This window comes from Phalacrocorax aristotelis, chromosome 6 (assembly GCF_949628215.1).
Source record: "Phalacrocorax aristotelis chromosome 6, bGulAri2.1, whole genome shotgun sequence".
In the NCBI taxonomy this organism is placed as follows: domain Eukaryota; kingdom Metazoa; phylum Chordata; class Aves; order Suliformes; family Phalacrocoracidae; genus Phalacrocorax; species Phalacrocorax aristotelis.
In genome coordinates, this window is record NC_134281.1 from 50,296,883 (window position 1) to 50,310,947 (window position 14,065).

Consider the following 14,065-nt stretch of genomic DNA (forward strand, 5'->3'; position numbering starts at 1 on the left):
AATGGGGAGCGAGGCCGCAAGCTGCCCCACCAATGCACCCCACACACTGCCCCCCCCCCCCATAGACCTTGCAGACTGCCCCCAATGCACTCTGCAGCCTGCACCCCTGCCATAGACCCTGCGTCCTGCCCACCCCGCCACGCACCCTGCAGACTGTCCCCCGATGCACCTTCCCCGCCCCGTGCCCGCACCCTCAGCACCCCCCGCCTGCAGCCCCACCTCCGGCCGCCTGGGGGCGCTCTGCCGCCGAGCCCCGCCCGCTGTCTGCCGGGCATCCATGACTCGGCGCTCCGCAGCCTGGGATCCTTCCCTCGGTGTTCTTCTCGCTGCCCTGGTCGGGAGGAGCCGATGGCAGCAAGGCGAGCAAGGAGATCGAGCCTATCGGCGCTCTACGGCCGGTGTCCGGGATCAATCCGCTCGGCTCTCCGCGCGCATGCGCAGTGCCGGCCGGCGCCGCCATTCCTGTCCTGTCAGTGAGGCGCGGGGAGCCGGCGGCGGCAGGAGCGGAGGTAACGGCAGGGTGGGGAGGAGGGCCTAGCACCTCCGGGCGGGCCGGGAGGGGCGCGGGGGGGCGGGGATCCCGCCCACGCCTCCGAGAACTGCTGCCGGCTAAAGCTGGGCCAGGTTGAACCGAACCGGTCGTAGCCCGACCCGGCTGGGCTCGGCCTGGCACGGTTCTGCTGCGGTCGAGTGAGGCCTCGTCCTGGTGCTCTCTCTGTAGCATGGAGTTCCAGGCCGTGGTGATGGCGGCGGGCGGCGGTTCCCGCATGACGGACCTGACCGCCAGCATCCCGAAGCCGCTGCTCCCGGTGGGCAACCGGCCCCTGCTCTGGTACCCGCTGAACCTGCTGGAGCGCGCCGGCTTCGAAGGTGAGGCGCGACGGCGGCTTGAGGCGGGGGTGGAGACGACGGCTTTCCCTGGGTTCCTCAGGCCTCCCGGGGCCACCCCTGCCACTCCCGTTTGTGTCGTGTGTGTCCCCCACGGTGTCGGTCTAATGTCTTGTCGCAGGTGCTCTGTGGATCGGGGTAGTTGTTTTAGCAGGAGGTCTCTTCTCTGTACTGGAGCGATGCTGTTGGCCTATGTCATGTCTTTTCCTTTACTGTAGGCTGCACCCCGTGTGCCGGAGCCCCCTTCCCCCTCTTCTCCCTGCACCAAGGCTTTTGCCATCTATATGCTTTTCTCAATGTTGGTGTCTTTGCCAGTGTTAACCGGGACTGTCTCACTCGTTTCTTTCTCTGAGTCATTAACAAGAGCAGCGTGAGAATCGTGTCAGCTCTCTTGGGATATTGTTTGGTTTGTTGTTTCAGTCTGGCCTGAAGTTCAGGGTTACTTGTTCAGTCTGAGGCATTTAGTCCTTGTTTTTGTGGTGTGGAGCCAAGTACTAGGTTTTGGACAGCATAGGGCAGGGTGAAGTGGCAGACTTGTAATGCTCACCTGTGGACCTTGTTTCCTGGGAGAGCTAAAACAGTATTTAGTATACAGTGAGGTTCTTTAGTATTTTCTGGGTTTAGGTTTTTGTTTACCATTTGAGTGGTGGACCAAATCTTTCTGTGGTGTTCCCCCTGCTACTTATAAAACTTCTTCCTGACACCCTTCGCGGCTCAGATTTTTCATGTTTGTATTTGTCCTTTGCTTTTCTGCTTTTTTGTTTTTGCTTATCCTGCTTGACTGTGCAATTATTCTGTACCTCATCCTAAGAATGTGGCTTTTTTCCTGACTGCTTCTTTATGAAGATGTAAAGATCAGCTCGTGGTAATCCATGTCAGCCTCTTACGGCTTCAATGTGAAGCAACAAAGCAAAGAGCAAGCTTAAGACTTTGCCTTTATTTTGTTTCAGTAAGAAATCCGTAAGAACTTTTTTCCCTTGGAATTGCTTTTTGCCTGTTGTTTCTTGAGCCTGATTTCTGAATGTCCACTTTCTTTGACTGTTCTCCTGTCTGTTTTTTTGCTAGGATCGTACTTTTATCCAGTGGTATGGATATACAGGTAGCTAAAAGCTTCTCTGTAACTGGTCCTGTGTTTTGTGTGGCTCTATAACTATTCAGAACTAACCGCTTCCACTTGATACTCTTGACCGCTAGTAGGTGGTGTTACGGTCAGATCTTTCTCCTTTCTCACACATAGCTCTTCAGCTTATTTATCCCCTATGAAAATTTGGACATGCAGGGTTGTATGTGCAGCTTCAGTAATCAAGCTGCCACCTTCCTGCTCCCCTCTTGCTTCCACCTCCTGACCAAGCTGTACGTTTCTGTGTTAATATTCCAGTGGCATGAGTTCTCTCCCTGGATCATAATTCTAAGTATTAGAGGAGGCTTTAGTTCCTCATACTTGCTTATATTAATAAGTAGGTGTTCCTCAGTCTGATTCACTGCATCCCCTCTGTCCCAGCTGCAAGTGCTTCATGTCTCCTAATAAATATTAGGGGACCTTTGTCCAGCTCACCAGATTTATGCTGAGGTGTGGGCTCATAACTTCCTCCTGACACCAATTCCTTCTCCATTGGTTACTTCTTTCCCCAATTCAAGGTGTGCTTTCAATCCCTTTCTCTAGGTTCTTCAGCCTGTTATAAATCCATGTTGGCATCTGGTATGGGAGTGGGAGGGGTGCCCTCCTGTAACTCTGGTACTAAACTGCCACACAATTCTCGTGTTTACAGTTCCTTTCTCTTTTCGGTTAACAGATTCAGGATGAGTTCAGTTTTGAATGATACAGATTTATTCTTAACATGTTTTCATCTTGCACGGGAGCTTCCTAGGCTGAGCGCTGTATTATTTTGCACATCTTTTGATTAAAATTCCATGTGGAATATGATGTTATGATGTTGGGGTTTTTTTGGGGGGGCAGAATATTTTAATTTGAGGGTTTGACTCTTACTCTTCCTTCCAGTTTTGAGGCCGGGGAAAAGGTTTTTTGCTTGTTTGTTTTCTCAGCCTTTTCTTTGTAGAGCTTCTGTTCTCACATTCTTCATTTTGGAAAATATGCTTTCACGCCACTGTTGATATCCTTCAAATATGCATTTACCTTTTTACTTTTATAGATGGAATGCGTTTGTTGTTCACATATTATTTCACTCCCTTCCAAGCTGGTGCTGGGAAATAGTTTAACGATCATATTGTAATACCATGGCGGGTGGTAGTGTCCAGAGATCATACAAGATCAGGGAGGGCAAAAGACAAACCTCTAAAGTGTTGGTGACATTAATGTAGGGCCTCATTGGTCTGTTTGAGGACATACCGTTGAAGTCACTTGCTAACAATAGAAAACATTTCTGTTCTGTCTTGCTATACTCGTGCCACTCACATGCATGTGTCCCGTTCAGTAACAACCCTCCACCCACGCAAAGCAGGAGACATTGTTTTCATATTCATTAGGAGTTTAATTCTCTTCTTCAAAAGCTATTATTGCCAAAAGAGCTTGGTTTGTTGGAGAACCCAGTTATGTTACTCAAGCCTTTTGACATTTCTGTTAGGTTTTCTAAATAAAAAGTGAGTGTGTCCTATTTGTGATGAATATTTTTCTTTTCTTTTTTTCTTAATCTCATCCCACTTTCCTTTGTTGTAGAGGTCATTGTGATCACAAGGAAGGAAATCCAAAAAGTGTTAAACTTGGACACAAAAATGAAGCTGGATTTTGTGTGCATCAGTGACAACATGGACATGGGTACAGCAGATTCACTGAGGCATATTCACCAGAAAATTAAGGTATTACTGTCTTTTATTGAACTTGACTGGAAGACATTTTTTCATTGTGTTTTAAGAGGTGTCCCATGTAATGATGTTGTAGGTAACTGAATTTCCTGATCTACAAGCTCTTTAGAAGGGACAGGCAAGGAAGGAGAGGTAGAGGGGTAGCCTTGTATGTTAGGGAGTGTTTTGACTGGCTGGAACTCAGTGATGGTAATGATAAGGTTGAGTGCTTATGGGTAAGGATCGGGGGAAGGCCAATAAGGCAGACATCCTGGCGGGAGTCTGTTATAGACCACCCAACCAGGATGAGGAGACAGATGAAGTACTCTACAAGCAGTTGGCTGAAGCCTCACAATCTCTAGCCCTTGTTCTCGTGGGAGACTTCAGCTTACCAGATGTCTGCTGGAAATACAACACAGCAGAGAGAAAGCAGTCTCGGAGGTTCCTGGAGTATGCGGGAGATAACTTCCTGATGCAGCTAGTAAGAAGCCAACCAGGGGAGGTGCCCCACTGGACCTGCTGTTTACAAACAGAGAAGGCCTGGTGCGTGATGTGGTGGTTGGAGGCTGTCTTGGGCTCAGCGACCATGACATGATGGAGTTCTTGATTCTTGGAGAAGTAAGGAAGAGGGTCAGCAAAACCACTACCCTGAACTTCAGAAGGGCAGACTTTAGATTGTTAAGGAGTCTAGTTAACAGAGTCTCCTGGGAGGCAATCCTGAAGGACAAAGGAGTCCAGGAAGGCTGGATGTTAATAAAGAAGGAAGTCTCAAAGGCGCAGGAGCAGGCTGTCCCCGTGTGCTGTAAGTTGAGCAGGCAGGGGAGAAGACTGGCTTGGCTGAATAGTGAGCTATGGCTGGAACTCAAGAAAAAAAGGAGAGGTTACCGCCTTTGGAAGAAGAGGCAGGTGACTCAGGAGGACTACAAGGATATTGTGAGGTTATGCAGGGAAAAGTTTAGAAAGGTGAAGGCCTAGCTGGAACTTAAACTGGCTGCCACCGTTAAAGATAACAAAACGTGTTTTTATAAATACATCAGTGACAAAGGAGGGCCAGGGAGAATGTCCTTCCTTTGTTAGATGTGGAAGGTAACCTTGCCACGGAAGATGAGGAGAGGGCTGAGGTACTTAATGCTTTCTTTGCCTTGGTCTGTAACAGTCAGACTAGTCATCCTCAGGGTTGTCAGGCCCATGTGCTGGGAGATGGAGATAGTATGCAGAACGAAGTCCCAGTTGTTGAAAAGGTGGCAGTCACTGACCTGCTCCTTTACCTGGATGTTCACAAGTCCATGGGGCCAGATGGGATCCACCCAAGGATACTGAGGGAGCTGGCAGGTGAGCTCGCCAAGCCAATCTCCATCATTTATCAGCAGTCCTGGTCAACCGGGGAGGTCCCAGATGACTGGAAACTAGCGAATGGGATGCCCCTCCACAAGAAAGGTCGGAAGGAGGATCTGGGGAACTACAGGCCTGTCAGCCTGACCTCAGTGCCGGGAAAGGTCATGGAGCAGATCATCTTGAATGCCATTATGCAGCACAGGTGGGACAACCAGGGGGTTGGGCTCAGCCAGCATGGGTTTATGAAAGGGAGGTCCTGCCTCACTAACCTGGTCTCCTTCTCTGATAAGGTGACCTGCTTAGTGGACGAGGGGAAGGCTGTGGACGTCATCTACTTGGACTTTAGTAAGGCCTTTGACACTGTCTCCCACAGTATTCTCCTGGAGAAGCTGGCTGCTCACGGCTTGGACAAGTGCACTCTGCGCTGGGTTAAAAACTGGCTGGACGGCCGAGCCCAGAGAGTGGTGGTGAATGGAGCCAAATCCAGTTGGCAGCCAGTCATGAGTGGTGTTCCCCAGGGCTCAGTGTTGGGGCCGGTCCTGTTCAATATCTTCATTGATGATCTGGATGAGGGGGTTGAGTATACCCTCAGTAAGGTTGCAGATGACACCAAGCTGGGTGGAAGTGTTGGTCTGCTGGAGGGCAGGAAGGCCCTAAAGAGGGACCTGGACAGGCTGGATTGTTGGGCCAGAGCCAACAGTATGAGATTCAACAAGGCTAAGTGCTGGGTCCTGCACTTGGGTCACAACAACCCCATGCAACGCTACAGTGTTGGGGAGGAGTGGCTGGAGAGCTGCCTGGCGGAGAGGGACCTGGGGGGGTTGGTTGACAGCCGGCTGAACATGAGCCAGCAGTGTGCCCAGGTGGCCAAGAAGGCCAATGGCACCCTGGCTTGTATCAGGAATAGTGTGGCCAGCAGGAGCAGGGAAGTGATAGTGCCCCTGTACTCGGCACTGGTGAGGCTGCACCTCGAGTACTGTGTTCAGTTTTGGGCCCCTCACGACAAGAAAGACACTGAGGTGCTGGAGTGTGTCCAAAGAAGGGCAACGAAGTTGGTGAAGGGTCTAGAGAACAAGTCATATGAGGAGTGGCTGCGGGAGCTGGGTTGTTTAGTCTGGAGAAGAGCAGGCTGAGGGGGGACCTTATTGCTCTCTACAACTACCTGAAAGGAGGCTGTAGTGAGGCAGGGGTCGGTCTCTTCTCCCTAGTAACAAGTGATAGGACGAGAAGAAATGGCCTCAAGCTGCACAAGGGGAAGTTTAGGTTGGACATTAGGAAAAACTTCTTCACTGAAAGGGTTGTCAAGCATTGGAACAGGCTGCCCAGGGAGGTGGTGGAGTCTCCATCCCTGGAGGTATTTGAAAGAAGGGTAGACATGGTGCTTGAGGATATGGTTTAGTGGTGGACTTGGCAGTGACAGGTTAGCGGTTGGACTCGATGATCTTAAGGGTCTTTTCCAACCTTAACAATTCTATGATTCTATGATCTTCAGAAGAGCTGAATTTTGTAAAGGTCACCTCATGGGGGAACTCAAACAGAGACTCTAAATGACTAGAATTGATGTCTAGGGAGGCTGGAGCAGATCCAGGCTGGGCACTGGCTGCTTCTTAGACCATGTTAGCTTTCTGGCAGGTTAATTAAATGTTGTATTTGTTCATATAGCTTTTGGTATGATGTGTGATAGCTGTTGCCCACATAGTGCTTGGGGAAGCAGTTCTGCACAAATGTTCATTGTCATCTTAGCTTAGGCAATACGCCGATATGTAAACAAGCTTATGTTTAGTTCTTGGCTCTGCCACAGTCTTGCCTGCACCGTTAGGCAAGTGACTTGCTTTGTGCTTCAGTTTTCTGCTTTTCCTGTGCTTTTGCTGGCTTGGTCATATGTTAAACACTTTGATAAACAGTGCCCAAATGTGATAAAGGGCTGCTGTTCTAGCAAAAGCACCAGTTTATAGAATTTTAATTTCCAGCTGCACAACTGAAGCACTCCCATGTAAGGCAGAAATGCTGCTCAGAGCTCTTACCATGATCTGGGATGGAGTTCTGGTTTTGTCATTGTCATGAGCTTAATCTTTCTGATTTGTGCCCTGTCTGTTTAGGCCATCTTAGCCAAACTGGCCGTTTAAGTAAAGGTTACAACAGAACATCAATGGCCCATTTAAGTCCTGAGGTGTCTTTGTCTTCAGTTTCTTTTTGAAAGTAATGAACTGCAGTATAACAGGCTGTGTACTCCCAAGAGAAAGATTCCAGTTGAGACAAGATGAAAGTTTCCAGGCAAATATGGGTGTCTAGGTGGCACAACAAGAGAGATTCTGCAAGGGATTAATGCATAGACTAGAATAATTCAGAGGGTGAAGAGGAGGTTTAAAGAGAAAAAGCAAAATCAGCAAAATCAGTTTAACTTAACTGAATGTTTTGATCATGTGGAGAATCATGCTCTGTCATAACTCAGTTTGGCAGTATTTTTTTAAATACCTGCATGCAGTAAGGAAATATCTCTGCACTGTACATTGTGAACCTGGCCTCGCAGTTTTGTTGCCTGATCAGAGCCATCAGTCTGGCTGTCTGGGTGTCCCTCTTTTTGGTAATCCATGCGAGTTTGCTGGGGGGGGGGCCTGGGAGACAGCAGTAAAGCTTGCAGGTGTAAGAAAATAGCCTGTGTCTTCAGAGGAGGCAGTGTTGATCTTCTGTTTATTTTTCAGAAAAAAAGGCTTAGAAAAGATGTGAGGTAGTATTGAAAAGCACACCCCTTTAGTCAGCTGCTGTGTATGAACAGCAGCAATTGCTTCTGCCTTTTTTATTCCACGTCTTGCTTGTCTGGCCAGAGAGGACAAAGCAGTCTCTTATTTGAAATAAGCCTGTACTAATAAGTTCTTGAGCAGATTGCTGCACTGTGTATTTTGGAGTCATTCCTCTAGTAAATGCATACCACTGGTACACCTCTTACAGGGTATACCCTCTCATGTGAGATATAGGTGAGAGAACTACACAGCAGAGGTAGCTGAAAAGCTGCAGTATGTTGGGCATGTCTGCAGTGTAGCAGGAGAGGGATCTCACTGAAGAATGCCCTGGTGAAAACAACTGCTGCTTGTGGCCGTAGTTTGCTGGCAGCCTTTTTGCAAACCATGCCAAAAGTCTGATGAGGAGTTTAAACTGGTTGCTGAAACTTTTATTTGTCACAAATGGAGTTATTTGCCCACAGACAGAAGAGCAAGTATGCTCAATAAGAAAGAGGTAACATGGCACAGTATAGACAACTTGTCTGTGTGCAGAGCAAGTGACGTGGAGTAAAGCCAAGGTTATAAATGCACTGTAAGAAATATGTCTATGGCTAGCTGAACTGCTGATCACAAATATTGAGATGTGCATGAATGTTGACTCTCTCTAAAGCACAAAAATCTCATTACTTTCTGCCTTGTCTGGCATTTGACTGGGGGAGGTCCACCAGCGCAGCATTGCTGCTTGCTGTGCCCACAGTTGCAGACATTTTTGCTCTGTTGCACCTTGGTTAATGAAGTTCTGTACTTTAAAGATTAGATGTTGAGATTAGATTTACAGAATTGCATTCAGTAGTAGCAGGAGAATACATATGTGCAAAGCCTGTAAGGACTAAGGAAAAGTAGTTTGCATTATTGTTTTATCGCTTTTTGGTGCTGGCATTTTTGGGGGCAAGTAAGACTGTCTTGGTTTGCAGTAACAAACAGCTGACTTCACCAGTCTTACTCTTTCATGGTTGGTCAGAAATTCAGTGCATTTATATTTACTCTCCCTAGTGCAAAGGAAGCCTGTTTAAGTTTTTGTTCGCTGTTCTCCCACTCTACACACACTGGATTTTTTGACACCTGTACTTCAAGAGTTGATACAGTAGATACATGCTCTTTTCTCTATTGGAATTCTTCCTGTTATTTTTGGCTGTCTCAGCCTACACCTGACTGATGAGGTAGCAGCTTCATTATTTTTTGTATATTCATTGCAAGTCTGAATGTACCCTTTTCTTGGATCCTTCACACAGTAAAGGTGTCACGCTAAACTTGATTCCTCAAGGCACCTGCTTGAGAAGTAATGAACAACAGATATTTTGGTCCTGTAAGTTCTCCTTTTTGGTTTCCTAGGCCTGGGTGTCAGTCTGCCCTGTTCTTTACTAGTAGTTCTTTAACTGACTTGTGTGGTGGGTGGTTTTGTTTGGTTTTATTTAAGCATTTAACTGTGGTGTCTGAACAGCTAACACTATTGACCAGTTTGTCTTCCCAACTCTATGGCTGAGAACTGAGGCTTAAAGAGATAAAGTAACTTACATTAAAGAAGTTTGTAACTGTACTTGAAACTGGACATCTGTCCCAAGTCTGTCATGGTTTTGTGCACAAGATCATCTTTCTATACTGTGTGCATATTATACTGTTTTCCCACCTTGAAAAAGCCAGCAGGATGAGAGATTAAACCCAAGTTGAAACTATTTTAAATGGAAACTACAGAAATAAAAATTTCAGAAGCTGGACTGCAGCTCTGCTGAATTGTGAGTGTTGAGGTTTTTTTCAGTGTGTGCTAGAGTATTACTTTGAAAAGGTCCTCAACCTGGGAACGCATCAGTCTAAATGTAAGTGAAAAATCATTCTGCGGCATATGAAGTAGAAACTGATGGGGATTTTTTTTACTGCGTTTATGTTCTTTTTTGTTGCATAATATAACTTTTTGATGCTTTACACTAAGTTATTAATGTCCAGCACTTAATGATGTTGTCAAAAAGCACAAAGTATGTACAAGTGTTACTAATTTGTTTCTTAAATGTTTCATTTTGTACAGGGATATGAAAACAATTTGTTTAAGGACTTTTTTACAATTATTGGTCAAATCCTTTAATTGCTTTCCTGTGGACAAATCCAAGCATTTCACTAGAACGCTGTTGTTTCAGGATCCTGCTATAGTCTGTGTACTTTATGGCTGTTTCCATGGCTATCATTTTAATGTCCAGTCTTTTGGGTTTTGATGTATTTTTAATATCACTGTCAGTTTTATTCTTTTGGCCCTTTAAGCTCCTAGTTTTCTGCTCATCTTTTGCAGGACTGATAATGGGTGGCTTTTCCAAATATGAAAGTGAAACTGCAAAGTCTTTATTCTTTTCTCATTTATATATAGGATTGGAAATGGTAGAACATGGACTACGTAGACTGACAGTTGATGGTGGTATAATAATGCTGTTATTGAAACAGCAGCTTTGCCACCATAGGGCTGTTTACAGGTATCTGTCACTTTGTGATCTAGCGTAAACAGAGAAACAAGCCGGCCTTCCACGCCTGCAGGTTTGGACTGATGACCTTTCCTGGTCATGAAGAGTGAACAGAGCTCCCCTGTTTTAGCTGAGGCCTTCACAAGAGGATGGTGTACATAGGAATTGAATGTATTTTGGAAGATGAAGGTCTGCTTCTGTAGCTGAGTAAATTCATTACAAGAACATATATTTTATTTATTTTAAATGCCTTCTGACTTCCATTTTCTTTAAATTGTTCACATACACAATAATATTAGAGTAATTCTGAAGTGATTTACTTAGGGAAAACTTCAGTACTTTTTGAGTTATTTCCTTACCTGCAGCATGGAAGTGAGACAGGTCCAGCAAGACTTACAGGACACAAAAAGAGACACTACCATGGATTTTTTCATTTGTGTGCCTGTCAGCTTTTGAAAAGCTGTCCAAAGTAGTGGAAAAAAAACCTTTCACTAAATCTTTTGAAGACAACGAAGAGCTGTGATAAACTAAGCCATGCTGATGGATTGTAACAAGCAATGAATCAAGCAGTTACATCCGTAGGTTCCAAAGCTGTTTCAGTGTTACTTTTGCACAGTTTACTCAATCCAATATCTTTATGTTGAACTTTTAAAATATTGCTGTATGTTCATGTCTGTTTTCGAGAATCATTGTCAGTAATTTGAAACTTCAAAAAATGTTTTTTTATAGATTAAATAACAAAGTTGGCACACTCTAACTCTGTAATATGTAAATACCACCTCATCCAATGTACGTTAGTAAAAGCAGACTGTGACTGCCCCAAAGCTCTTTAGGGCAGCATCTGTGATTTCCTTTGTCTCTGAAGAACATCTGTTTTAATGTCCTTCTTTGTTTGGAGACATGTTTTTATTGTCTTAATCTATTATTTGCGTTGAAGAATATTCTTGACCTGTCAGGGCGTGCTTGAAAGAAAAAAAAATTGATTAGCATAGGTGTAAAAAATTTGTTTTGTATGAAATGTAGATCAAGCTACTTCCTTCATGAAATCTTGTTTTCCACATCCATTTTTTTTCTGTCACTTTCTGATTCTGTTCTTGTAAGGTATCTTTCCTACGTCATCAATCACTTAGGCTGTTACTCATCAATGTTTCATCCATTACAGGCATGAGAGGCACATAGCCTTTGCACGCTTTGCTAAGGGGGAAGAAATAATTTGCTTTCTTAAGAGTCAGATTCTTTAGAGGATAAGACTTCATTAGGGACAAATGAGCAAACAATTTGGATGTAAGGATGGCTTAATCTAGCCCTGAGCATAAACAGCTGAATACCTCTTCCATAAATGATGAGAAAACACTAAACTTACTCTGGATTTGTCTTTAATTTTCCTCACACATCGTATTTCAAGATTAAGGGGTTTCTAAATGAGATCAGTGTTTGGCATTTTTAGTAAAACAGTGTGTTCAGCATGCTGCTCTAAACTAAGGATGATGTTACAGGTGTGACGGAGCAGGTGCTAAGGTGTAATTTGATAAGTTCCTATTTTTATTTAGCATCCAAAACCTGCTGACTGCCATCAGCAGTGTGGAAGGGGACCTCTGTAAGAGGTATGTTTTTTCTTTTTCTTAAAATCATGTATAATTGCTTTCTCCCCAATAACTGTCTCCAGTCCTAGTTTCTGATTTTTATTGCTAAGCAGCACTGGCTGGACCATTCAGATGAGTTAAATCTGAATAATAGGGAAATTAGTAAGAGTCCTGACAGTTTCAGAGGTGATATCTGATACTTTTTCTAGCAAGAGAGGAGATGCTAGTGCTGTCTGCTGCATGCTGTTGTAGGAGATGATGTGGTTTTGTTTTGCAGGCAGCTTGTCTTTCAGTGGTGATTTTGTTTTGTTCATAACTGTGGGTAGTAGACTGCCTTTTTAAAAGTTAACTTCTTTTGATGTCTCTTGAAATTTTATGTAATGAAGTCCTCTGGCATCCACTTAGGGAGGCTTTTCTTTTGTAGCTGGTGTTAGTGGACACGTTTTTTTCCAAGCCGTAATGTAAAGTCTTCTGGTGTGTCCACTCTGGGGCTTTTTAGTGGGGTCATTCCCTCCAGTATGTTGCTCTGTGACTTCTTCAGTCCAGATTTATGTCTTCATTTATTTGACTACTTCCACCATTCTTAAAGTCCTTCTTTTGCAGCTTGGTAGTCCTCCTTTGGATGATTCATAGGACCAGTATGCAAAATATATGTGCTGTGACCTGCTGTGTTATAGCACAATAATAGTGTCAAGACTTTGGTAACACAAAACTCATGATTTTGGGGATTAGTAACAAGAAATTGTAAGAGGAGCTAGGAGTGCAAGAGTAAATTGAAAGGTCTCAGACTATGCTAATTAAAATAGGGTGATAGTGAGCAGCCATTCTGATGGAGGAAGGAAAGGTAAACACAAGACTACAGTGTATCGGGTAAAGTGTTTTGTTTTGGTTTTTTGGTAGAGATGAGAAACTAATACTATTGCTTAAGGCAATGGGAAGATTTTTTTGCCTGGAACACTGCACAGGTGTGGAACTCAAATGCAGAACAAACACCAGAAGAGGAGATAAGATATTCAGAGCGGAATATAATTGGGTTTCAATTTTCTATGAGAAAACAGAGGCTGAAAATTACAGAAAGGTTTTAATCAGAGCAGAATAGCATTTTGAAACAGTTTTCCAGAGGGAGTAATCAAGACAAAAATCCCCTAACTTTATACTGGAGTGAGAAGCTGACTTTTTTTGTTTGTTTGTTGGCTTGTTTTTTTAAAAATAAACTAAGTAATGTGATACCTGGAATGGCAGGAGGCTAAACTCTGACTCGGGAAACTTCTTTGAGAACTGTATTTCTTTGACCTTCTGCTTGTACCATCATCAGACTGCTGCAGACCTTTTTGTGTGTTGTAGATTATTGTTGACAAAAATAAAAAATGCTGGGGGCTGTCACTGTAGCTTACAAATTAGTTCCTCTGAAATTTAGGCATCTCTAATATTTGACCATTTTATTTCTTGTGCCAAATTTTACCAGACCCACGCAGCTGCTGTCTGGTGCCACTCTCCAGGCAGCAGGTTGAGAAACCTGGTTAAATCATGAATCTGTGTTTCAGGCTGAAGCAGGAGGTGGATTGGGTGTGCCTGGATCAAACATTTGTGTTCACTGAATCTGTATTATTTTCATCTTCTGTAAGCATTTCTCTCCCTTGTGTCACTCAACTATACTCCAGCCAGTGATTAAAATGTGGTGTTCCAGCAGAGTAACAGCAATGGAACAATTTCACATTTTCCTTCCTTGATGAGCCCTTAGTTGTGTTAATGGAAGCCCTGACTAATATGGTGTGAATTAATCAGCATGTCCTCTGCTGCTATCACTGGTGAGTGCTTGCATGTGGAATGTTTCGTCTCAGGTGGTCCACCTGGCTTTCTCAGTTTCAAAAAGTAAGATTTGAAAGTAATACAGCTCTTAAAAAGCAAAGCAAAACAAACCCTAAAAAGCTACCAAAAAGAAGAAGAAAAACCAACTTTCTTTGAACAAATAAACAAAGACTGAAACTCCAGATTCTCTTGGTATGTGCATCTTTGGGAGCCATGTTGTGGAAAGTGTGATGTCACGGTGGTGGTCTGTATGCTGCTGAGGGTCACTGATCCGTGGAGTCTTGGACGGCATGGCTAAGCGCTTCACTTCCTCTGTTGAAAAATCTCCTTTCCAAACACATGATGTAAGTAAACTTGCTGTAACGGCTGGAAGGTGGAATCTGAATCCTTTTGGTACAGCTGAGCAGAGTTTGGTGAGCATGGAAAG

At 44.4% G+C, this 14,065-nt stretch overlaps 1 protein-coding gene across 2 annotated transcripts in view; it reads left to right on the forward strand.

The window, feature by feature from the left end:
* Window positions 1-328: 328 nt before the first annotated feature.
* The window catches only part of EIF2B3 (eukaryotic translation initiation factor 2B subunit gamma), a 104,825-nt gene continuing 91,088 nt past the window's right edge, over window positions 329-14,065 (forward strand). Inside the window, exons 1-3 of one of the 2 annotated variants that reach the window (XM_075097795.1) lie at window positions 329-509; window positions 722-870; window positions 3,563-3,702. In XM_075097795.1, the coding sequence (XP_074953896.1) occupies window positions 723-870; window positions 3,563-3,702 (288 nt within the window). In that variant the 5' untranslated portion in view covers window positions 329-509; window position 722. The remainder of the gene's footprint in view (window positions 510-721; window positions 871-3,562; window positions 3,703-14,065) is intronic. The other variant, XM_075097794.1, reaches the window with a different exon arrangement.